Genomic DNA, 26,685 nt, shown 5'->3' with positions numbered 1-26,685 from the left:
GAACCTGTGTCTGGCCATGTGTAGGCTGCTCGCTGGCTTCAGGTGGTCTCTCACCAGTGTGCTCAACTCTTCAAACGACTTGCTTGCTGGTTTCTCGGGTGCCAGCAGGTCCTGCATTTAAACGTATGTTTTTGAGCCACAGCTGGTCAAGAGTTGGGCTCTTCTCTTGTCTGCCTTGTCGTCGCCTAACCAGTCTTTGGTTACAAAGCTTTGCTGGAGCCTTTCTATAAAGTCCTCCCAATTATCTCCAGCATTGTATTTTTCATCTGTGCCATTGTTCGCCATTCTGTGGATTCTGTAATCCCGTAACTCGTCGCCACTGTAAAGTCCTGTTCCCGCAGTACAGACTCACATGAGGCACATGCTGAAGTCAAGGTCACTCAGGACCTGCACCTTTATTACACAGCTCTCGAATGCCTCACTTGCCTGAGACCTGTCCTTATATACCTGTCTGGGACAGGTATCCAGTGTCTCCTGCAAGTGCACCCCTGGTGGTAAGGTAAGCTTATGGTTACAGGTCATCTCTGGTTACAGTCATGTATAGCATGGTAAGATACAGTTATGTATAGTAGTGTGAGATACATGATAGCTGCATAAAGGGGTTTCGGCAATTACTGTACACAAAGTAACATAGTTTTCAGGCAGGAATGCATATGGCAGAATGTACATGCCTGCAGCTGCATGACCTCAGATGACCCAGAGCCATCAAATGTTAATGTGAGGCAGTTAACACCTAGTTGGCGCTGCAGAGGTGATCATTGAGCCCATCAATGCCACTTCAAATACTATGTGTGCAAAAGCTGTGGAACAATTGGACACCTCTAGCGAATGTGCAGACGGGCTGCAAACCACCACATTGCAGAGGAAGATCGATCCATGGCAGATCAAACTGAACTAGAGACTCGAACCGAGGAGGCAGGTGTACGGGGTACACACCTTCACCACATATTTCCACCGATCATGTTAAAAGTCGAACTGGACGGAATTCCAGTATCCATGGAACTGGACATGGGTGCGAGTCAGTCTATCATGAGCAAAAAGGCCTTTGACAGGCTGTGGTGCAACAAGGCACACAGACCCAAGCTTAGCCCCATTCATACCAAGCTGAGAACCTACACCAAAGAACTGATCCCTGTAATTGGCAGCGCAGCAGTAAAAGTCTCCTATAATGGAGCAGTGCATGAACTCCCACTATGGATTGTACCAGGAGATGGCCCTACACTGTTCAGCAGAAGCTGATTGGGGAAAATCCGCTGGAACTGGGACGACATCCGAGTGCTCTCGTCTATCGACGACGCCTCATGTGCCCAGGTTCTGAGCAAGTTTCCGTCGTTGTTTGAGCCAGGTATTGGAAGTTTCTTGGGGGCGAAGGTGCAGATCCACTTGGTTCCCAGTACACGACCCATCCATCACAAGGCACGGGCAGTGCCATACATGATGCGAGAGAAAGTGGAGATCGAGCTGGACAGGCTGCAACGAGAAGGCAGCATCGCGCCGGTGGAGTTCAACGAGTGGGCCAGTCCGATTGCTCCGGTCGTCAAGGGCAATAGCACAGTTAGAATTTGTGGGGACTATAAGGTAACGATTAACTGTTTTCCGCTGCAGGACCAGTACCCGCTACTCAAGGCAGACGACCTATTTGCGACCCTGGCAGGAGGAAAGACGTTTGCCAAGTGGAATCTGACCTCAGCTTACATGACGCAGTAGCTGGCGGAATCTTCGAAAGGTCGCACCTGCATCAACATGCACAAAGGTCTGTTCATCTATAATAGATGCTCGTTTGGGATTCGAGCATCCGCGGCTATCTTTCAAAGGAACATGAAGAACCAGCTAAAGTTGGTTCCGCTCACCGTGGTTTTCCAGGACAACATATTGATCACAGGTCAGGACACCATCGAACACTTGAAGAACCTGGAAGAGGTTCTAAGTCGATTAGATTGTGTGGGACTAAGTTGAAACGCTCGAAGTGTGTTTTCCTGGCACCAGAGGTTGAGTTCTTAGGGAGAAGAATCGCGGCAGACAGCATCAGAACAACCAACGCCAAGACGGAGGCCATCAAGAACGCGCCGAGACCACAGAACGTGATGGAGCTGCGGTCATTCCTGGGACTCCTCAATTATTTTGGTAATTTCCTACCCGGGTTAAGCACCTTGCTATACAAAGGTCCTCCACCAGCCTGTCCTCGCTTCACAGCACTGTCCTCCAGACATCAAGATCCATGTCGTGGCCCTGAACAACGTGGACCACTTCCCCGATCTCGGGAGCCTCCTATCAACAAGAACTGGCATTGACGACGAGATCCAACACCGCCTCCAGTGCACCAGTGCAGCTTTCGGCCGCCTGAGGAAAAGAGTGTTTGAAGACCAGTCCTTCAAAACTGTCACCAAGCTCATGGTCTACAGGGCCGTAGTAATGCCCGCCCTCCTGTATGGCTCAGAGACATGGACCATGTACAGTAGACACTTCAAATCGCTGGAGAAATACCACCAGCGATGTCTCTGCAAGATCCTGCAAATCCACTGGGAGGACAGACACACAAACATTAGCGTCCTCGTCCAGGCCAACATCCCCAGCATGAAAGCACTAACCACACTTGATTAGGTCCGCTGGGCAGGCCACATAGTTCGCATGCTAGACACGAGACTCCCAAAGCAAGCGCTCTACTCGGAACACGACCACGGCAAACGAGGCAAAGGCGGGCAGAGGAAACGTTACAAGGACACCCTCAAAGCCTCCCTGATAAAGTACGACATCCCCACTGACACCTGGGAGTCCCTGGCCACAGACCGCCCTAAGTGGAGGAAGTGCATTCGGGAGGGCGCTGAGCTCTTCGAGTATCGTCGCCGAGATCATGCAGAAATCAAATGCGGGCAGCGAAAGGAGCGTGTGGCAAATGCTAGTGGAAGTTGTGTACAGACCCCCAAACAATAATAGTGAGGTTGGGGACAGCATCAAACAAGAAATTAGGGATGCATGCAATAAAGATACAGCAGTTATCATGGGCGATTTTAATCTACCTATTGATTGGGCTAACCAAACTGGTAGCAATGCGGTGGAGGAGGATTTCCTGGAGTGTATTAATATGGTTTTCTTGACCAATATGTCGAGGAACCAACTAGACTGGATGATGTGTAATGAGAAAGGACTAATTAGCAATCTTGTTGTGCGAGGCCCCTTGGGGAAGAGTGACCATAATATGGTACAATTCTTTATTAAGATGGAGAGTAACACAGTTAATTCAGAGACTAGGGTCCTGAACTTAAGGAAAGGTAACTTCGATGATATGAGATGTGAATTGGCTAGAATAGATTGGCGAGTGATACTTAAAGGGTTGATGGTGGATAGGCAATGGCAAACATTTAAAGATCACGTGGATGAACTTCAACACTTGTACATCCCTGTCTGGAGTAAAAATAAAATGGAGAAGGTAGCTCAACCGTGGCTAATAAGGGAAATAAAGGACAGTGTTAAATCCAAGGAAGAGGCATATAAATTGGCCAGAAAAAGCAGCAAACCTGAGGACTGGGAGAATTTTGTAATACAGCAGAGGAGGACAAAGGGTTTAATTAGGAGGGGGGAAATAGATTATGAGAGGAAGCTTGCTGGGAACATAAAAACTGACTACAAAAGCTTCTATAGATAAGAGAAGAGAAAAAGATTAGTGAAAACAAACGCAGGTCCCTTGCAGTCAGATTCAGGTGAATTTATAATGGGGAACAAAGAAATGACGGACCAGTTAAACTAATCCTTTGGTTCTGTCTTCACGAAGGAAGACACAAATAACCTTCCGGAAATACTAGGGGACCGAGGGTCTAGTGAGAAGGAGGAACTGAAGCAAATCCTTATTAGGCAGGAAATTGTGTTAGGGAAATTGATGGGATTGAAGGCCGATAAATCCCTGGGGCCTGATAGTTTGCATCCCAGAGTACTTAAGGAATTAGTCCTAGAAATAGTGGATGCATTGGTGATCATTTTCCAACAGTCTATCGACTCTGGATTGGTTCCTATGGACTGGAGGGTAGATAATGTAACACCATTTTTTAAGAAAGGAGGGAGAGAGAAAACGTGTTAGAGAGAGACCGGTTAGCCTGACATCAGTAGTGGGGAAAATGTTGGAATCAATTATTAAAGATGAAATAGCAGCACATTTGGAAAGCAGTGACAGGATCGGTCCAATTCAGCATGGATTTATGAAAGGGAAATCCTGCTTGACAAATCTTCTAGAATTTTTTGAAGATGTTACTGGTAGAGTGGACAAGAGAGAACCAGTGGATGTGGTGTATTTGGACTTTCAAAAGGCTTTTGACAAGGTCCCACACAAGAGATTGGTGTGCAAAATTAAAGCACGTGGTATTGGGGGTAATGTACTGACGTGGATAGAGAACTGGTTGGCAGACAGGAAGCAGAGAGTCGGGATAAATGGGTCCTTTTCAGAATGGCAGGCAGTAACTAATGGGGTGCCACAGGGCTCAGTGCTGGGACCCCAGCTCATTACAATATACATTAATGATTTGGATGAGGGAATTGAGTGTAATATCTCCAAGTTTGCAGATGGCACGAAGCTGGGTGGCGGTGTGAGCTGTGAGAAGGATGCTAAAAGGCTACAAGGTGACTTGGACAGGTTAGGTGAGTGGGCAAATGCTTGGCAGATGCAGTATAATGTGGATAAATGTGAGGTTTTCCACTTTGGTGACAAAAACACAAAGGCAGAATATTATCTGAATGGCGGCAGATTCGTAAAAGGGGAGGTGCAACGAGACCTGGGTGTCGTGGTACATCAGTCATTGAAAGTTGGCATGCAGGTACATCAGGCGGTGAAGAAGGCAAATGGTATGTTGGCCTTCATAGCTAGGGGATTTGAGTATAGGAGCAGGGAAGTTCTATTGCAGTTGTACAGGGCCTTGGTGAGGTCTCACCTGGAATATTGCGTTCAGTTTTGGTCTCCTAATCAGAGGAATGACGTTCTTGCTATTGAGGGAGTGCAGCAAAGGTTCACCAGACTGATTCCCGGGATGGTAGAACTGACATATGAGGAGAGATTGGATCGACTGGGACTGTATTCACTGGAGTTTAGAAGGATGAGAGGGGATCTCATAGAAACATATAAATTTCTGACAGGACTGGACAGGTTAGATGCAGGAAGAATGTTCCCGATGTTGGGGGAGTCCAGAACCAGGAGACACATTCTAAGGATAAGGGGTAAGCCATTTAGGACCGAGATGAGGAGAAACTTCTTCACTCAGAGAGTTGTTAACCTGTGGAATTCCCTACCGCAGAGAGTTGTTGATGCCAGTTCATTGGATATATTCAAGAGGGAGTTAGATATGGCCCTTACGGCTAAAGGGATCAAGGGGTACGGAAAGCAGGAAAGGGGTACTGAGGTGAATGATCAGCCATGATCTTATTGAATGGTGGTGTAGACTCGAAGGGCCAAGTGGCCTACTCCTGCACCTATTTTCTATGTTTCTATGTTTCTATGTAAACATCTATACAGACAGTCGATATGCTTTTGGAGTAGTGCATGATTATATGATAGCCTGGAGCAGATGGGGATACTTGTCCTCAGGAAGAGGGACGATTAAAGATGAGGAGATTGTTAAAGAATTAGTGGAAGCCTCCCTCCTACCCCAAGAGGGTGCGATCAACATCAACAGGGGAATGGATGGGCAGATGAAGCAGCCAAGTGAGTGGCAGAGACAGGTACACTGGCCAGGGAAGCCTAAGTCGGAGTAGGTACAATTGGGCCTGAGGAAGTAAACATGCTTAAAGTACAGGGAGAAGCCCCTCCACAGGAAAAGGAGAGGTGGAAGCAGAGAGGGGACCAACAAGGGACCGACGGGATATGGAGGAAAGATGGGAATGTGGTGGCCCTGGAATGCATCCAGGGGAGTCTACTAAATTTATACCACGGGTATGTCCATACAGGTAGAACCAACATGATAAGCTCGATGTCCAGATGCTGGTGGTGGAAAGGAATGGTTTGAGATATAGAGGACCAATGTAGGAGGTGCGTGATATGCGCAAAATGCAACCCAGGGGGGAAAGTAAAGGTCAGAATGGGAAATCAGCCCCGACCGAAAGGACCCTGGGAAAACTTGCAGATAGATTTTACTGGACCGTTGCCCAGCAACAAGGCGAAGACATATTGCCTAGTTATAACAGACCAGTTTACGAAGTGGGTAGAAGCTTTCGCCACTTGAAATTGTTCAGCAGAAACCGTGGCCAGGATCCGAGTAGAAGAAATATTACCCCGATGGGGAATGCCACTACGGCTGGACTCAGATCAAGGTACACACTTCACTGGGCAGTTGATGAAACAGGCCTGCGCTTTACTAGGGATTAGGCAAAGGTTCCATATCCCATACCATGCAGAATCCTCCGGATTGGTGGAATGAATGAATAGGACCTTAAAAACAGCCCTAGCTAAAACAATCGAGGAAACTGGAAAAGGTTGGGTAGAGATGTTACCCCGAGTACTGATGAAGCTCAGGGCAAACCCAAGTCGGACGACAGGACTGACACCCTTTGAACTAATGATTGGAAGGGCAATGAGACTGCCAGAAGTCTTGGTTTCAGGAAGCGAGGACGCAGGACCATATAAAGACAGAATACGGAAATTTGGAATGGAACTCTCTGAACAGTTACATGATTTAAAGGTACAGGCTAACAGTAGTTTAATCAAGGACTTAGAGAACGACACTAAGAAACAGAAGGTCCAAACACCCCAAATAGGCAGTCAGGTGATTACTCCAGTGAGGTCCGGGCTTGCACCCAAATGGACCGGACCCTATCAGGTAATAATGGTAAATTATGGTAGTTGTAAGGGGTATCGGCAAGTGGAAACACTGGACCCAGTTAAAAAAGAATGGTCACTAACTAACTGGTGACGACCGGGAAATATTGTTTTTTTGCAGGATTCTAGTGCTTGTGGAAACAACGTGGGGTAACGTAACCTCATATCAAGGACAACAGGTTGAGGGACGGCAAGGCCTGTATTACAGGGACTCGGGCAACATTAGTTTAAAAAGAATCAATAACACTGATGGTGACAGACGGAGCAACAGTAGACTTAAATAACGGGCATAAAACAACGTAACAAGGAAACAAAACAACATTGGGGATGGGCCAGGAATACGGGACCAATAATTAGTGGGAATAAGACCACGGTGTGTTTCATAATCCGGAGGGACAGAGATACTGCCCCCGGGGGAAGTGGGTGCAGGTTTCACTCAACATCTCTGAATGGTGGTGGAGGGATATCTCCCGAGATAGACGCACCACCACGACCCCACCCACTACTTTTGTAGTGTATGTGCGCACCTTTAGTAATGACTCCACGAGGCAGGGTATGATACTTAAACTGTGTAGACCTGTAGTCCTTTATTAGCAGCTCCTGAGTGAGGACAACAAGCTGTGAGTTCCTTTTTATACTGCAGTGTGCAGGTAACCCTTAGGTCTCCAGCAGCAGCACCCTCTGGTGTACAGGTAAGGCGTGTACAGTATAAGGGTACATTCAGTGTGGCATAACAGTGTTACAGACATCACACAGTAAGCAGGCATGCATACACAACAACTTTAGCAACAGTGAGCACTACCAGGACCTCGACCATCATACCCCCAGCACCACAAACGTGTCCAACTATGAACGCTGGGGCAAAAGAGAAATTGATTCGGCAGAATAGAGAAGACCCCAAGTGGAGGAAAGATTCGAACACCAAGAAAATGTTGGCTAAAAAGGGCTTATACACAAACTATGCTGGACTAAATGTATTGGTTGTAGTGCAAGGGAACTCACCTTGTTGTATTATCCTGCAAAAAGGTGTAACCGACGTAAGAGGCAGGCCCTAGCCCGTACTACAGTTAAAACATTGAATAAAGGAAAATCGGACAGTCTGGCAGAAAGGACTTACTCAGTATCACCTTGATGGGAAATCCAACAGGTAGATCCTGCAGCTCGGGAAGTAGCGCTTCCCAAGCGAAAGGACAACCCTGGAAGCCCACCCATGAGAAATTAATTGGGAAATGGCCTATCTTCGGCATATAGCCAAGGGCCATTAGGGGGGAATTATAAGGGATAAATTGTAGGGGATGCAAATAGGGGGTCAGATTTATGCTGAAGGTAGTGAACTTATAAATTGCCTATATCTGTAACACTTGCTTGTTTAGGTATAGCAGAATTATTCACATTAAACTATAGCTTAACCTTAGTAATACTTAAACAGCCGAAGTCAGCAGTTTGTTTAAAAGTCCCTGAGGAAGAGATAAAGAAGCCAGTACAACCACCCTAGGCATCGGATAGACTGGGGTAGAGGGCAAGATGGAACAAAACAATGATGAGAGATGGACAATTGCATTTACCACTCAGAGTCCGTCTGATAAGAGTCGACAAATCAATGTAACTTCGCTGATAGCAATAGACCTATCGATGATTTTGTAGGAGAATAGCTCCTCTCCAAAACCTGTATAAATTGTACTTGAAAACTCTTGTATTTCGGAGGATTTAGGCTGAACCTTCCCGTGCATTGCTCGTAATAAAACCGGTAAAACTGAGGTTTCGTTTGTTTACTTCCGTGGTCGTTATACAGTGGGAATCTGGGCAAGGTGTCAATTAACTATATCAGTTAGTCCACCTTGAAGGAGAGAAGCCTCCTTTTTACCCTAAAATTCTGCAAAATTCTTAATCATGCCCCCTACATTGAAGTCTAAATCATTGACATATATACCACAAAAAGCAAGGGACATATGAACATAAGAAATAGTAGCAAGAGTAGGCCAATTGGCCCCTCGATCCTGCTCCGCCATTACATAAGAATAAGATCATGGCTGATTTGATCTTGGGCTCAGCTCCACTTCCATGCCTGCTCCCCATAACCCTTCAAAAATCTGTCTATCTCCACCTTAAATATATTCAATGACCAGCCTCCACAGCTCTCTGCAGCAGAGAATTCCACAGATTTACAACCCTCTGAGTGAAAAAATTCCTCCTCATCTCAGTTCTAAATGGGTGACCCCTTATTCTGAAACTATGCCCCTTAGTTCTAGATTCCCCCATGAGGGGAAACATCCTCTCTGCATCTACCTTGTCGAGCCCTCTCAGTACCTTAAATGTTTCAATAAGATCACCTCTCATTTATGTAAGCTCCAATAACTAGAGGCCCAACCTGCTCAACCATTCTTCATAAGTCAACCCCTTCATCACAGGAATCAACCTAGTAAACATTTTATGAACTGCCTCTAATGCAAGTATATCCCTCCTTAATTAAGGAGACCAAAACTGTATGCAGTACTCTAGGTGTGGTCTCACCAATATTCTGTAAATTCAAAAACAAGAAATAAATCACACTGCAGTCAAAATGAAATGGTACAGTGCATGGTCCTCCAAAACAGATATAAACATAGTCTTTAAACATTTCAATCTGTACAACTTGAAATAATCTAATTCAATTGAGACTTATATACACATCATAATTGCATTGTTTGTCACTTAAGTACCTCAAACCTAATCAAATTAAATAAAAAGTTCTTCGATTAACTACACCCCAGACTTCCCTGCTTTTATACTCCATCCCCCTTGCAATAAAGGTAAACATTCCATTTGCCTTCCTGATTACTTGCTGTACCTGCGTACTAACTTTTTGTGTTTCATGCACAAGGACCTCCAGGTCCCTCTGTACTGCAGCATTTTTTAATCTCTCTCCATTTAAATAATAATTAGCTTTTTTATTTTTCCTGCCAAAGTGGATAACCTCACACTGTTCCACATTATACTCTATCTGTCAAATGTTTGCCCACTCACTTAGCCTGTCTATAGCCCTTTGTAGATTCTTTGTGTCCTCACAACTTGCTTTCCCACCCATCTTTGTATCATCAGCAAACTTGGCTACATTACTCTCTGTCCCTTCATCCAAGTCATTAATATAGATTGTAAATAGTTGAGGTCCCAGCACCAATCCCTGTGACATCCCACTAGTAACGTTTGCCAATGGGAAAATGACCCATTTATCTCGACTCTCTGTTTTCTGTTAGTTAGCTAATCCTCTATCCATGCTAATATATTACCCCCAACCCTGTGAGGTTTCATCTTGTGCAGTAACCTTTTATGTGGCACCTTATTGAATGCCTTCTGGAAATCCAAATACACCACATCCACTGGTTCCCCCTTATCCACCCTGCTCGTTACATCCTCAAAGAACTCCAGCAAATTTGGCAAACATGATTTCCCTTTCATAAAACCATGCTGATTCTGCTTGACAGTATTATGCTTTTCCAAATGTCATGCTACTGCTTCCTTAATATTGGTCTCCAGCATTTTCCCAATGACAGATGTTAGGCTATAGTTTCCTGCTTTCTGTCTGCCTTCTTTTTAAAATCGGGGCGTTATATTTGTGGTTTTGCAATCTGTTGGGACCTCTCCAGAATCAAGGGAATTTTGGTAGATTGCAACCAAAGCATCCACAATCCCTGCAGCCACTTCTTTTAAGACCCTAGGATGCAGGCCATCAGGTTCAGGGGACTTGTCCACCTTTAGTCTCATTATTTTACTGTGTACTTTTTCTTTGGTGATTGTTTTATGTTCCCCCGTCCCTATAGCCCTTTGATTATCCATTATTGGGATGTTTTTAGTGTCTTCTGTCGTGAAGACCGATACAAATTATGTGTTCAATGACTCTGCCATTTCCCTGTTCCCCATTATTAATTCCCCAGTCTCATCCTCTAAGGGACCAACATTTTCTTTAGCTACTCTCTTCCTTTTTATATACATGTAGAAGCTCTTACTATCTGTTTTTATATTTCTTGCTAGTTTACTCTCATAATCCATCTTCTTTCTCTTTATTTTTTTTTAGTCATTCTTCATTGGTTTTTAAAAATTTCACAATCCTCTTACCTCCCACTAATCTTGGCCACATTGTATGCCTTTGTTTTCAATTTGATATCATCCTTTACTTCCTTAGTTAGCCACAGATGATTCTTCCTTTTCTTAGAGTCTTTTCTTCTCACTGGAATATATTTTTGTTGCGAGTTATGAAATATCTCCTTAAATGTCTGCCACTGCTCATCAACTGTCTTATCCTTTAATCTATTTTCCCAGTCCACTTTAGCCAACTCTGCCTTCATACCTTTGTAATCGCCTTTATTTAAGATCAGGACACTGGTTTGAGATCCAAATTTCTCACCCTCCAACTGAATTTGAAATTCAACCATGCTATGATCACTCTTTCCTAGAGGATCCAGGATCCTTTACTATGAGATCATTCATTAACTCTGTCTCATTACACAGAACCGGATCTAAGACAGCTTGCTCCCTAGTTGGTTCCACAATGTACTGTTCACGGAAACCATCCCGGATAAACTCTATGAACTCTTCCTCAAGGCTACCATGGCCAATTTGATTTGTCCAATCAATATGAACATTAACATCGCCCATGATTATTGCCGTACCTTTCTTACAAGCCTCCATTATTTCTTGATTTATACTCCGTCCAACAGTGTAGCTACTGTTAGGGGGCCTTTAGACTACACCCACCAGTGACTTCTTCCCCTTATTATTTCTTATCTGCACCAAAACTGATTCTACATCTTGATCTTCTGAGCCAATATCATTTCTCACTACTGCACTGATCTCATCCTTTATTAACAGAGCTACCCCACCTCCTTTTCCTTTCTGTCTATCGTTCGGAATTGTCAAATACCCCATAATAGTTCGTTCCCAGCCTTGGTTACCTTGCAACCACGTCTCTGTAATGGCTATCAGATCATACCTATTTATATCTATTTATGCTGTCAGCTCATCTATCTTGTTACGAATGCGGCGTACATTCAGATAAAGGGCTTTTAATTTTGTCTTTTTACCATTTTCCCCTGCTTTGACCCCACTTTCTGATGCACTCTTATTTTTATACATTCTGTCTCTTCCTGTCACCACTCTGGTTATAATTTCTCCCATCGCTACCCTGCTCTATTGTCTTCTCCTTTCTCTTTGACTTTTTAAATTTCCGCTCACCTGAACCCTTCCCCCCACCCCCCCCACTATTTAGTTTAAAGCCCTCTCTACAGACATAGTTATTCGATTCGCCAGCACGGTTCAAGTAAAGCCTGTCCCAACAGAACAGCTCCCTCTTACCCCAGTACTGGTGCCAGTGCCCCATGAATCGAAACCCATTTCTTCCACACCATTCTTTGAGCCACGCATTCGTCTCTCTGATCTTATTTACCCAATGCAAATTTACTCATGGAGCAGGTAATAATCCAGAAATTATTACCTTTGTGGTTCTGCTTTTTAATTTAGTCCCTATCTGTTTATACTCCCTCACCAGAACCTCGTACTGAGCCCTGCAGAACCCCACTGGAAACAGCCTTCCAGTCACAAAATACCCATTGACCATTATACTTTGGTTCATGCCATTGAGCCAATTTTGGATCCAACTTGCCATGTTCCCTTGGATCCTGGGCTTTTACTTTACTGGCCAATCTGCCATATGTGATCTCGTCAGAAGCCTTTCTAAAATCAAGGTAGATTACATCAAATGTGCTACCCTCATCGAATTGTTATCTCCTCAAAAAATTTAATCAAGTTAGTCAGACATGACCTTCCCTTAAAAAATCAATGCTGACTGCCCTTGATTAATCCGTGCCTTTCAAAATGACAATTAATAGTGTCTCTCAGAATTTTTTCCAACAATTTGCCCACCACTGAGGTTAGACTGACTGGCCTGTCTTTGCTCAGTCTATCCCTTTCTCCTTTTTCAAACAATGGTCCAACATTAGCAGTCTTCCAGTCCTCCGGCACCACACCTCTAGCCAGAGAGGATTAGAAAATGATGGAGAGAGCCTCCACTATTTCCTCCCTTGCTTCTCATAATAGCCTGGGATACATTTCATCCGGGCCTGGGGATTTATCCACTTTCAAAGATGCTAAACCCCTTAATATTTCCTCTCTCATTATGTTTATTTCATCTAGTATTTCACACCCCTCCTCTTTAACTACAATGCTGCATTGTCCCTTTTGTGAAGACAGAAGCAAAGTATTCATTCAGAACCATATCCACATCTCTGCCTCCACACCAATGTTACCTTTTTGGTCTCTAATAGGCCCTACACTTTCTTTAGTTATCCTCTTGATCTTTATGTATTTATAAACCATCTTTGGGATTTCCTTGATTTAACTAGCCAATCATGCCCTCTCTTTGCTTTCCTAATTTTCTCTTTAATTTCTCCCCTGCACTTTCTATACTCTTCTAAGCTTTCTGCAGTATTTAGCTCTCGGTATTTGACATATACTTCCCTTTTTTGCCTTATGCTACCCCGTTCAATTCGTCCATTGTATAAGATGTTTGTATGTTTGTTCAGATATTCAAATCACCTTAAAATAACTGCAGATTACATCAAAACTCCCCAGAAGTTGAAGCAGCCTTTTATATGAAAAGTCCTCCGATTTACAAAAGTGCGTCCATACCGCAGGGTCAAGGTCAGGAGAGAGCAGCTTTTTCTCAGCATTTGTTTCGACAAGCGATATTTTCGGCGATATGTGGGCGAGATTCAAAGTAACACTCGGCGATATTATGGGCATTAGTTTCCATTTTTCTGACATTTACGGCAAAAAAAATTGGGCGGGCAGTATTATTAATTCTCGGCGTTAACTATATGCCGAAAGTAATGATGGGCGATAAGTGAGCGATAAATGGGTGTAAGTTTCCATTTTTTTGCTAAATGGGCACTATCTGGGCGTTATACCTCATCTCAGTGTTAAAATGGATATTAAGTGGGCGGTAGTGATGCAAAACTTATGGAAAGTCTAGCCTTATATCTTTTACACTGATTCTATCCAAGTTAATATTCGGGTAGTTGAAATTCCCTACTATTACTGCCCTATTGCTTTGGCTCTTAGATATTTGCCTACATATTTGCTCTTCTATCTCCCTCTGCCTATTTGAGGGTCTATAGTACACTCCCAGCAATGTGATTGTCTCATTTTTGTTCTTCAGTTCAACCCATATGGCCTCATTTGATGATCCTTCTAACATGTCACCCTCCTCACAATTGTAATTGCCTATTAACCAATATTGTGATACCTCCTCTGTTTTTATCCCACTATCTATCTCGTCCGAAAGCCCTGAAACCAAGAATATTTAAGAACATAAGTATTAGTAGCAGGAGTAGGCCATACAGCCCCTTGAGCCTGCTCCACCATTCAATAAGATCATGGCCTATATAAGAACCACTTTCCCACCCGATCTCCATATCCCTTGATGCCCCTAGAGTCCTAAAATCTATCTCTTTCAGTTTTGAATATACTCGATTCAGCATCCACAGCCCTTTGTGGTAGAGAATTTCAAATATTCACAACCCTCTGAGTGAAGAAATTCCTCCTCATCTCAGTCTTAAATGACTGACCCCTTATACTGAGACTATTCCTCCTAGTTCTAGACTCTCCAGCTAGGGGAAACAACCTCCCAGCATTTACTCTGCCAATCCCCCTCAGAATCTTGTACGTTTAGCTGCCATCCCTGCCCTTCTTTCAGCCAGAATTCAGTAATAGCTATGATATTATACTTCCACGTGTCTATCTGTGCTCTCAGTTCATCTGCCTTTTTACTAGACTCCTTGCATTGAAGTATATACCATTAAGCATTGCCAAACCGCTTTGTTGTCTATTTTCTAGCTTTTGTTTCCTCTGCTTTCCAAACTGCTTTCCCTTCTGAATCTATGCTTAGGTTCCCATCCCTCTGCCAACAGCACTAACAAACCTCCCTGTGAGGAAATTGGTCCCGGCCCTGTTAAGGTGCAATCCGTCCAGCTTGTACAAGTCCCAACTCCCCCAGAACAGTCCCAAAGCCTCAGGAATCTAAAGCTCTCCCTCCTGCACCATCCCGCCAGCCATGCATTCATCTGTTCTATCCTCCGAGCACTCACTAGCTCATGGCACTGGGAGTAATCCAGAGATTACTACCTTTGAGGTCCTGATTATCAATCTCTTTCCTAGCTCCCTAAAATCGGCCTGCAGGACCTCATCCCGCTTTCTACCTATGTCATTGGTACCAATATAGACAACGACATGACTGTTCACCTTCCCCCCATTTATATAGCGCCTTTCACGACCTCAGGATGTCCCAAAGCACTTCACAGCCAATTTTTGAAGTACAGTGGCTGTTGCAGTGAAACACAGCAGCCATTCTTTACACAGTAAGATCCCACAAATTGCAATGAGATAAATGACCAATTAAACTATTGGCTCCCAGTCACACTTGGACATTTAACGCTGTTCCTTCAAAATCACTGGGTCAAAATCCTGCAAATCCCTATATAAACCATTGTGGGAGCACCATCACCACAAGGACTGTAGCAGTTCAAGGAAAATGCCCACCATCACTGTCTCAGGATAACTAGGAATGGGCAATGAATGCAGTCTTGCCAGTGTGACCCACATCCCATATATAAATATAAAAAATGTCTTCAGAATGGCACGCACTATTTGAATTTCTAAGTGAAAGACAGATATCCATGCTTAAGGTAGATTTTTTTTATTGTTAACAGAAAAAATAAGCCAGGCATACAATGATCACCATTTTCCTGATATCATTGATGAAACTGAAAGCATTCTATATAAAGTAATAATGTTTTAGTAAAACAATATAAATCAGCAGAAGCTTTGTGATTTCCTTTATTCACTTCAGTGAAAAATCTTGTAACAGAACTTCTGCTCCCCTGAATTGCAAACCTAGGATGAGTCACATCCTGTTAACATTAAATCCTTGGTATTGCAGTCTTCTCGCTTGCCTTTCTTCTGACATCTAAACTACTTAAGAAATCGAAATGAATAATAAAAAGACATTTCATAATGTGTCGCTGATCCATTGTATATGAAAAATGCACGTCCACATTTAGTAACATTTTTAAATCTTTGATTATCAGGACCAAAAGAAAACAAATACAAAGATCACACCCACAGTAAGTAAAGCAAGCTTTGCCATCGCTGTCGAACTGAAAACTTGTAGCTACAAGTGCTCTTATAAGTTGTGTAAATTTGAATTCTCTGTTTCCAGTCCAAAAAAGTGATTAATATTCCATTGCTCAATAGGGAATGAACAATTTCCAGTCTCCTATCAACCAAGTCTCTTTAATCTGCAAACTTTCAGTCTCTCTTGCCGTATAAAAATTAAAAAATCCTAAAGCAAAGCAGCGCAAAGGAAAAGTACATTCAATATAAAGTACTTCTAGCTAGTTCATATTAAAAATTCCAAACTTGGAGGAAATAATCGCAATTTAAATCTTTTTTACAGCATGTGATTACATCTAAGGTTGCGGGTTTAAGTCCCACTCTAGGGGCCCAAGTTTCCACAAGAAAAAAAACGGGCGCCCCTCCGAGCTGGGCGCCCATTTCTCGCGCCTAAAACGGCGCCTAAAAAAATCCTCAGTATTCTCCACCTACTTACAGGTCCTGTAGCACTCGGCGCAGCCAGCACGAGCTGTGGGGGGGCGGAGCCAGGTCCCGGCGCTGAAAACAGTGCCGGGACCTCTGCACATGCGCGCTACAGTCGGCACGCAAGTGCAGTAGCTCCAGGCGCCGAACTGTGTGGGAGGGGCCCGAAGCACGCAGCCCCTAGCCCTGACCCAATGGCCTCACTGGGTCTGCGTGAATGAGGCTCCTCCCACGGCCAGCTCCTGCTCCCCGCCCCCGACAAGACCCGACACTCACTTCCCCCCGCCCCCCCCGCCGACCAGACCCGACCCGACACACGCTCCCCCCCCGACCCTTACTCTCACCCCCCCGCCCCGACCCGACACCCGCTCCCCCCCGCCCCCCGCCGACCAGACCCGACCCGACACCCGCTCCCCCCCCGACCCTTACTCTCACCCCCCCGCCCCGACCCGACACCCGCTCCCCCCCGCCCCCCGCCGACCAGACCCGACCCGACACCCGCTCCCCCCCCCGACCCTTACTCTCCCCCCCCGCCCCGACCCGACACCCGCTCCCCCCCCGACCCCCGCTCTCCCCCCCCCCCGCCCCGACCCGACACCCGCTCCCCCCCGCCCCCCGCCGACCAGACCCGACCCGACACCCGCTCCCCCCCGCCCCCCGCCGACCAGACCCGACCCGACACCCGCTCCCCCCCCCGACCCTTACTCTCACCCCCCCGCCCCGACCCGACACCCGCTCCCCCCCGCCGCCCGCCGACCAGACCCGACCCGACACCCGCTCCCCCCCCCGACCCCCGCTCTCCCCCCCCCGCCCCGACCTGACACCCGCTCCCCCCCGCCCCCCGCCGACCAGACCCGACCCGACACCCGCTCCCCCCCCGACCCCCGCTCTCCCCCCCCCCGCCCCGACCCGAGACCCGCTCCCCGCCCCGACCCAAGGCCCGCACCCCCCCCCCGACCCGACCCGACCCGAGACCTGACCCGACACCCGCTCCCCCCCCCGACCCTTACTCTCACCCCCCCGCCCCGACCCGACACCCGCTCCCCCCCGCCCCCCGCCGACCAGACCCGACCCGACACCCGCTCCCCCCCCGACCCCCGCTCTTCCCCCCCCCCGCCCCGACCTGACACCCGCTCCCCCCCGCCCCCCGCCGACCAGACCCGACCCCCGCTCCCCCCCCGACACCCGCTCCCCCCCCCCCGCCCCGACCCGAGACGCGCTCCCCCCCGACCCGACACCCGCTCCCCCCCCGACCCGACACCCGCTCCCCCCCCGACCTGACACCCGCTCCTGTTCCCCGAACCCCCCTCTCTTCCCCGACCTCCCCCTCTCTTCCCCCCTCTCTCTTCCCCCCCCCTCTTCCCCCCCTCTCTCCTCCCCCCCTCTCTCTTCCCCCCCCTCTCTCTTCCCCCCCCTCTTCCCCCCCTCTCTCCTCCCCCCCCTCTCTCTTCCCCCCCTCTCTCTTCCCCCCCCTCTCTCTTCTCCCCCCCTCTCTCTTCTCTCCCCCCCTCTCTCTTCTCCCCCCCCGTCTCTCTTCTCCCTCCCTCCCTCCCTCCCTCTCTCTCCCTCCCTCTCTTGCTCAGCGGCACGAACAGCTGCAGAATTCTCCCTGGCTGAAGCACTTTCACACAGGTAGGAAGATGGTTTATTTAATCTTTTCTTGGCTTATAAATGTTTATTCAGGTTGGATTTATTTGTATAATATTTGTAGAAGTATAAATAAGGATTTATTGTCGAATTTAATGAGTTCCCTTCCCCCTCCCTCCCCCCACCTCGTTCTGGACGCCTAATTTGTAACCTGCGCCTGATTTTTTAATGTGTAGAACAGGTTTTTTCAGTTCTACAAAAATCTTCACTGGCTCCATTCTACTTTACTTTGGAGTACATTTTCACTGTGGAAACTTTCAAATCAGGCGTCAGTGGCCGGACACACCCCCTTTTGAAGAAAAAATTCTGTTCCAAACTAGAACTGTTCTACCTGACTAGAACTGCAGAAAAAATAATGTGGAGAATTGCGATTTCTAAAATAGTCCGTTCTCCACCAGTTGCTCCTAAAAATCAGGCGTGAATCATGTGGAAACTTGGGCCTAATGAGTGCAGCACATAGTCTTGGCTCAGACTTCAGTGCAGTACTGAAAGAAAAGGCTTTCTCAGGGAAACCTGCGATGGGTAATAAATGCAGCCTTGCCACCATCGCCCACATCCTGAATGTGGCTCAAGATGTGGTTCTTGTACCCTTCAGTGCAGCGTCAACCTGAAAATAAATACATCCACTGTCAGTCATCATTGATAACATAATCTGGACATCAGGTGGGTGTTAACTATTGGTGCTGCAGGGAGCCTCGCCAACGGGCAGAGCAAATTGAAAATTTGTGCATGCACGACCTACAATTTTTTATCATTTGCGCTGACAGTGGATGAAGCTCTCTGCCATTGTACAAATCTCACAATTTATAAATGAATTAGTAATGGCCCTGAAATTGCGGTCGGAGGCTTCCCGCGGGTGGATGCCGCCGACCACAAAAATATTTACAAATGTCCCGGAGGAACAAAGACTTCTACCCCGCGGCCTCGATGCACAGCCCAGTGCAGAGGCCCACTTATTCCAGGAGGATATGTGCATCCTGGGATCACGTGGGACTAGACCAGCAATCACAATGTAGTATTCTCATTCATAGTAATAGCAGCTCCGAGCTCCCATTACTCTCAATGAGAATACCCCTAAAAATAAATAACACCCACAAACATAAATAAAAAAAACACTACTTTTTAAAAATTAAGGGAGATTGCATTAAATGTTTTAGAGAAAATTTCATTTTTTTTTAATTAAAAGAAAAATGTTTTAATAGTGTTAAAAATAAACTTACCATCATAGACAGTGTTTTTAATATAAAGATAAGTAACAACATTTATTTTTCTATCTATTAAAACTCATACGTGGTAAAAGCAGACCTTATGCCTGCTTTTACCAGGCATAAGAATTTGAAGGAAATTTGCTGGGCAACAGTTGAGCAAATAACTCAAATCTCAGCCCGTGAAGGCCCTTCTCCCAGGGGTGCATGCAATCGCATGTGTCGGGTTCAGGCGCATGCTCGTGTGCCTAAACCCGGAACTTGCGGGGCCTCTTTGGGCACTTGCACACATCATACGCACCCGGAGAGGCCGCAATTTCAGGGCCAATGTTTCCTTATTGAGTAAGAAAAACTGTGTATGTCTTCAGTGTGTATTCACGCTATAATATGGGTAAAAATCTAGACTCATAATTGCTTGCTTTATATAAAAAATGTAGAAACAGAAATATTTAAAAAATCTTACTAAGCTACAAATATCCATTATTAGCTACAAGTTAAAAAGATCGACAGTTAACATGAGTATAATTTTTCCTATTATTTGTTTATATGTTTTACACAACACGCTTATTCCTCACTGTAAAACATTGCCCATGCTTCATAAATTTGAAGTGGATGGGCAGGTGATTGATCCTGTGGCTTTAAGAATATTATTTTCTAACCTGCTTTCAGGTGGCACCTCATTAATGCAGGAGAATTGAGGTCCCATGAAGGGGGAGCTACAAGATTTTGCCCCTCCCTCAATCGCCAAATTGCCTGCGAATGCTGGCTCCGCATCGGACTGGTGACACCATTGTTCTGACAATAATGAAAATCAGCCCCATGATTTCTAGACATCTCAACTGAGTTTCTAGTGAGTCTCTCTAGTGAGTCTCCATGATAGCAGTGGAGATTTGCAAAATTACTCCCTGGATTTAGAGCACCCAGCGTTCCTATGAATTTCAGATTACAGGAGTTTTTATAATTCATTCTTGGGATGTGAGCATCGCTGACAATGCCGACATTTATTATCCATCTCTAGTCACCCTTGAGAAGCTGGACCACAGATACAGAAAGTCATCAAACAAAGAAAGCACAGTGGTTTATTTTTAAACACCATGTAACAATAACTCAATATTTTTGTTTTAATTAATCAAATATAATTCCAGGGGTGTATGCATATTACATAAGAACATAAGAACATAAGAAATAGGAGCAGGAGTAGGCCATTCGGTCCCTCGAACCTGCTCTGCCATTTAGTACGATCATGGCTGATCCGATCATGGACTCAGGTCCACTTCCCTGCCCGCTCCCCATAACCCCTTATTCCCTTATCGGTTAAGAAACTGTTTATCTGTCTTAAATTTATTCAATGTCCCAGCTTCCACAGCTCTCTGAGGCAGCGAATTACACAGATTTTCAACCCTCTGAGAAAATAAATTTCTCCTCATCTCAGTTTTAAATGGGAGGCCCCTTACTCTAAGATTATGCCCTCTAGTTCTAGTCTTCCCCCATCAGTGGAAACATCCTCTCTGCATCCACCTTGTCAAACCCCCTCATAATCTTATACGTTTCGATAAGATCACCTCTCAATCTTCTGAATTCCAATGAGTAGAGGCCCAACCTACTCAACCTTTCCTCAAAGGTCAACCCCCTCATCTCCGGACTCAACCTAGTGAACCTTTTCTGAACTGCCTCCAAAGCAAGTATATCCTTTCTTAAATATGGAAACCAAAACATCACGCAGTATTCCAGGTGTGGCCTCACCAATACCCTGTATAACTGTAGCAAGACGTCCCTGCTTTTATACTCCATCCCCTTTGCAATAAAGGCCAAGATACCATTGGCCTTCCTGATCACTTGCTGTACCTGCATACTATCCTTTTGTGTTTCATGCACAAGTACCTCCAGGTCCCACTGTACTGCAGCACTTTGCAATCTATCTCCATTTAAATAATAACTTGCTCTTTTTTTTCTGCCAAAGTGCATGACCTCACACTTTCCAACATTATACACCATCTGCCAAATTTTTGCCCACTCACTTAGCCTGTCTATGTCCTTTTGCAGATTTTTTGTGTCCTCCTCACACATTGCTTTTCCTCCCATCTTTGTATCGTCAGCAAACTTGGTTACTTTACACTCGGTCCCTTCTCCCAAGTCGTTAATATAGATTGTAAATAGTTGGGGTCCCAGCACTGATCCCTGCCGCACCACACTAGTTATTGATTGCCAACCCGAGAATGAACCATTTATCCTGACTCTCTGTTAGTTAGCCAATCCTCTATCCATGCTAATATATTACCCCAAACCCCGTGAACTTTTATCTTATGCAGTAACCTTTTATGTGGCACCTTGTTAAATGCCTTCTGGAAGTCCAAATACGCCACATCCACTGGTTCCCCTTTATCCACCCTGTTCATTACATCCTCAAAGAATTTCCACAAATTTGTCAAACATGACTTCCCCTTCATAAATCCATGCTGACTCTGCCTGACTGAATTATGCTTTTCCAAATGTCCTGCTACTGCTTCTTTAATAATGGACTCCAACATTTTCCCAACCACAGATGTTAAGCTAACTGATCTATAGTTCCCCACTTTTTGTCTGCCTCCTTTTTTAAATAGGGGCGTTACATTTGCAGTTTTCCAATCTGCTGGGACCTCTTCAGAATCCAGGGAATTTTGGTAAATTACAACCAGTGCATCCACTATCCCTGCCGCCACTTCTCTTAAGACCCTAGGATGCAAGCTATCAGATCCAGGGGATTTATCTGCCTTTAGTCCCATTATCTTACTGAGTACCACCTCCTTAGTGATTGTGATTGTGTTCCTCCCTCCCATACCCCTTGACTATCCACTGTTGTTATTGTTAGTGTCCTCTACCATAAAGACTGATACAAAGTATTTGTTCAGAGTTTCTGCCATCTCCATGTTCACCATTACTAATTCCCCGGTCTCGTCCTCTAAGGGACCAACATTTACTTAAGCCACTCTTTTCCTTTTTATATACCTATTGAAACTCTTGCTATCTGTTTTTATATTTTGTGCTAGTTTACTTTCATAGTCTATCTTCCCTTTCTTAATCATTTTATTAGTCATTCTTTGCTGGCTTTTTAAAGCTTTTCAATCTTCTGTCCTCCCACTAGTTTTGGCCACCAGCAGGAAAGCTTAACATTTGACATTTATGTTGTCATAAATCTCTATCCTGGAAGGATATGTTGATGGGGTTCAATGTAGTAGGGTGGGAGGAAGCTCATGTGAAGCATAAAAACCTGCATGGAACCAATTGGGCCGAATGGTCTGTTCCTATGATGAACATTATCTGTGTAATTCTGTGAAATCTTGCTCACTGTGACAGCAAAAAATCCTCCAAACTTAAACGAAAATTACGCTGCCTTAGCAGTATTTTTGAAGCTGTACATTGGGTTATGATGTTTTAGCAATCAGACATTACATTCCAAAACCCGCCTACTACTATAATAAAAACGATTCCTTGCCACACAGTCACAGAGAAATGTTCATAGCATCACAATTACTATCGCTACTCTGTGTTATTAAAAATAAAACAATAGTACCTCCACATTGTGTGTTAAAAAAAGTTATACTCTCTTTTGAAAAATGTAAAACCACTGAAAAAAATGTCTGAAAATTTTTGTTAACCTAAACTGAAAAAGAAGCACTCATCAAAATCGGATTTAACATCAAATTATGATTTATTTTATAAAAAGATCAATTTCGTTATCTGCTGGAAGGCCTGTGAGATGAGGCTTCTGCTCTGCACTGGGGATCTGTGATATCACCATGGGCAGCAACCCAGAGCAGCTCAACGGGAAACAACAGAAGGCCACAACTTCAGACCAACATGACAGCCGATCCATAGGAACAACCACGACATGCGAAGATTCTTCAGCGCAGTCAAGCCCACCTACAGATCAAGCACCCAAAGCCCGATCCCACTGCTGGCAAACAACGGAGAGACACTCATTAAGGACACCGAGGCAGTCAGGGCCTGCTGGAAGGAGCACGTCGAAGATCTCCTTAACCGAGACTCTGCCTTTGACACAAGTGTCCTTGACTCCATCCCGCAGCATGCAATCCGCCACCATCTCAGCAAAACCCCAGCCCTGCACAAGGTAGAAAAGTCAGCTCAAAAACAACAAGGCATCAGGAGCAGATGGAATCCCAGCCGAGGTACTAAAGTATGGTGGAGAAACATGATTGGCACGAATGCATGACCTCATCTCTCTTATCTGGAAGGAGGAGAGCATGCCAGGAGATCTCAGAGATGCCGTAATCGTGACCATCTTTAAAAAGGGGGCCAAGTCCGACTGCAGTTACTACAGAGGAATCTCCCTGCTGTCGGCCACTGGGAAAGTCATTGCAAGAATCCTCCTCAATCTCGTCTTCTCCCTGTGGTTGAAGAGCTCCTCCCAGAGTCGCAATGCGGATTCCGCCCACTAAGGGATAGAACGAACATGATCTTCACCGCGCAACAACTACAAGAGAAATGCTGGGAACAGCACCAACTCTTGTACATGGCCTTCTTTGACCTCACAAAGGTCTTTGACACTGTCAACCGCGAGGGACTATGGAGGGTCCTCCTCCGTTTCGGCTGCTCCCAAAAGTTTGTCACCATCCTCCGCCTGCTCCATGATGACATGCAAGCCATGATCCTGACCAACGGATCCACCACAGACCCAACCCACATCTGGACTGGGGTCAAGCAGGGCTGGTCATCGCATCAACGCTGTTCTCGATCTTCCTTGCTGCAATACTTAATCTCACTCTCAACAAGCTCCCCGCTGGAGTGGAATGAAACGATAGAACCAATGGGAACCTGTTCACCCTTCCCCACTTCCAGGCTAGAACTGAGGTCGCCCTATCCTCTGTCACGAGCTACAGTACGCGGACGACGCTTGCCTCTGCGCACACTCAGAGGCCGAACTCCAAGCCATCATCAACACCTTCACCGAGGCGTATGAAGCATGGGCCTTACACTAAACATCCGTAAGACAAAGGTCCTCCACCAACCTTGACACCGCCACACAGCACTGTCCCCCGGTTATCAAAATCCATGGTGAGGCCTTGGACAATGTGGACCATTTTCTATACCTTGGGAGCCGAGTATCAGCAAGGGCAGGCATCGATGAGGAGGTCCAACACTGCCTCCAGTGTGCCAGCGCAGCCTTCAGTCGCCTGAGGAATAGAGTGTTCGAAGACCAGGGCTTCAAATCTGGCACCAAGCTTATAGTCTACAGGGCAGTAGTAATACCCGCCCTCCTATATGGCTCAGAAACGTGGACCATATACAGCAGGCATCTCAAAGCGCTGGAGAAGTACCACCAACGCTGCCTCGGCAAGATCCTGCAAATTCACTGGGAGGATAGGCGCACCAACATCAGTGTTCTTGCTCAGGCCATCCCCAGCATCGAAGCACTGACCACGCTCGACCAGCTCCGTTGGGCAGGCCACATTGTCCACATGCCCGACACGAGACTCCCTAAGCAAGTGCTCTACTTGGAACTCCTACACGGCAAGCAAGCCCCAGGTGGGCAGAGGAAATGTTTCAAGGACACCCTCAAAGCCGCCTTGAAAAAGTGCAATATCCCCACCAGCAGCTGGGAATCCCTGGCCCAAGACCATCCAAAGTGGAGGAAGAACATTCCGGAGGGTACTGAGCACCTCGAGTCCCGTAGCGCAGATAGCGGAAGGAGCGTGCGGTGAACCATATGCAGCACCCACCCTTTCTTTAAATCATTGTTTTCCCCACCTGTGACAGAGACTGTAATTTCCACATTGGACTGTACAGCCACCTGAGAACTCACTTTTAGAGTGGAAGCAAGTCTTCCTTGATATCAAGGGACTGCCTATGATGATGTGAGGAACATAGTGTTATATATGTAAACTTGTATTTACTCTGTACAGCTAACAGAGGGCTCATCCCTGGGAGTCCCAAGGGATCCCATAATCCCTTGGGATCAAAGATATTTAAGGAGGTTTCACAGGTTGGAGAGGCACTCTGGAGACCTGCAATAAAAGACTAAGGTCACACGTTACTTTGAGCTCACAGTGTTCAGTCTGATTCTTTCTCCATACAAACAACTGGCAACGAGATACAGATAGTGAACCCAAAGATGCAGAGAACAGTGGGCATCCTGGAGAAATTCTCGGAGGGAGATGACTGGGAAACTTTTGTGGAGAAACTCGACCAATACTTTTTGGCCAACGAGCTAGATGGGAAGAGAGTGCTGCCAAACGAAGGGCGATCCTCCTCACCTTCTGTGGGCCACCAATGTATGGCCTCATGAAGAATCTGCTCACTCCAGCGAAACCCACGGAGAAATCGTACAACAATTTGTGCACACTGGTCTGAGAGCATTTGAACCCGAAGGAAAGCGTTCTGATGGTGAGGAAGTGGTGAGTTATGTCACTGAGCTAAGGCGCCTTGCAGGACATTGCGAATTTGAAGAACATTTGGAGCACATGCTCAGAGACTTTTTCGTACTTGGCATTGGCCATGAAACCATACTTCGCAAACTTTTGACTGGGGAGACCCAAACCTTGAGTAAGGCCATAGCGATAGCCCAGGCATTCGTTGCCACCAGTGACAATACAAAGCAAATCTCTCAGTACACAAGTGCTGCTACAAGTACTGTGAACAAAGTGATGTTGTTTTCAAATCGTAACGTACGAAAAAGTCACACATACCTGCAGCTGCACATCCACAGATGTCTGAGTCCACCATCAAGGGTGATGAATGCAAGGCCATTAATACCTTGTCGGCGCTGCGCGGGTGATCATCGTTTCCATTTATGCCGATTCAAAGAGTACATTTGCAAGGGCTGTGGAACAATGGGACACCTCCAACGAGTGTGCAGGCGAACTGCAAAGCCTGTTAAACCTGAAAACCACCACGTTGCAGAGGAGGACAGATCCACGGAGGATCACGATGAACCAGAGCCTCAGATCGAGGAGGCAGAGGTACATGGGGTACACACATTCACCACGAATTGTCCCCCGATAATGCTGAATGTTGAACTAAATGGACTCCCAGTGTCAATGGAGCTGGACACGGGCGCGAGCCAATCCATCATGGGCAAAAAGACTTTCGATGGTTGTGGTACAACAAGACCTCAAGGCCAGTCTTAACTCCAGTTCGCACGAAACTAAGAACTTACACAAAAGAACTGATTCCTGTAATTGGCAGTGCTACCACAAAGGTCTCCTACAATGGAGTGGTGCACAAGCTACCACTCTGGGTGGTACCGGGCGATGGTCCTACGCTGCTCGGCAGGAGCTGGCTGGGAAAGATACGCTAGAACTGGGACGACGTCCGAGCGCTATCGCCTGCTGATGACACTTCGTGTGCCCAGGTCTTAAACAAATTTCCTTCGCTGTTCAAACCAGGCATCGGGAAATTCAAAGGAGCAAAAGTGCAGAT

General features: G+C 46.0%; 1 protein-coding gene and 1 long non-coding RNA gene across 2 annotated transcripts in view; both read right to left on the bottom strand.

Annotated features, from left to right (window-relative positions):
- Positions 1-16,544, bottom strand: part of LOC139257014 (uncharacterized) — a 71,356-nt gene extending 54,812 nt beyond the window's left edge. The window contains exons 1-2 of the mRNA XM_070874362.1: positions 16,431-16,544; positions 10,886-10,997 (exon numbers count right to left, since the gene is read on the bottom strand). Coding sequence (XP_070730463.1) covers positions 10,886-10,997; positions 16,431-16,521 — 203 coding nt within the window. The 5' untranslated portion in view covers positions 16,522-16,544. The remainder of the gene's footprint in view (positions 1-10,885; positions 10,998-16,430) is intronic.
- A 1,882-nt stretch (positions 16,545-18,426) lies between these two features.
- Positions 18,427-26,685, bottom strand: part of LOC139257015 (uncharacterized) — a 31,421-nt gene continuing 23,162 nt past the window's right edge. Inside the window, exon 3 of the long non-coding RNA XR_011592216.1 lies at positions 18,427-18,671. This is a non-coding gene — a long non-coding RNA (uncharacterized lncRNA). The remainder of the gene's footprint in view (positions 18,672-26,685) is intronic.

Source organism: Pristiophorus japonicus, unplaced genomic scaffold (assembly GCF_044704955.1).
Source record: "Pristiophorus japonicus isolate sPriJap1 unplaced genomic scaffold, sPriJap1.hap1 HAP1_SCAFFOLD_790, whole genome shotgun sequence".
In the NCBI taxonomy this organism is placed as follows: domain Eukaryota; kingdom Metazoa; phylum Chordata; class Chondrichthyes; family Pristiophoridae; genus Pristiophorus; species Pristiophorus japonicus.
This window is presented reverse-complemented; position numbering and strand designations above follow the sequence as displayed.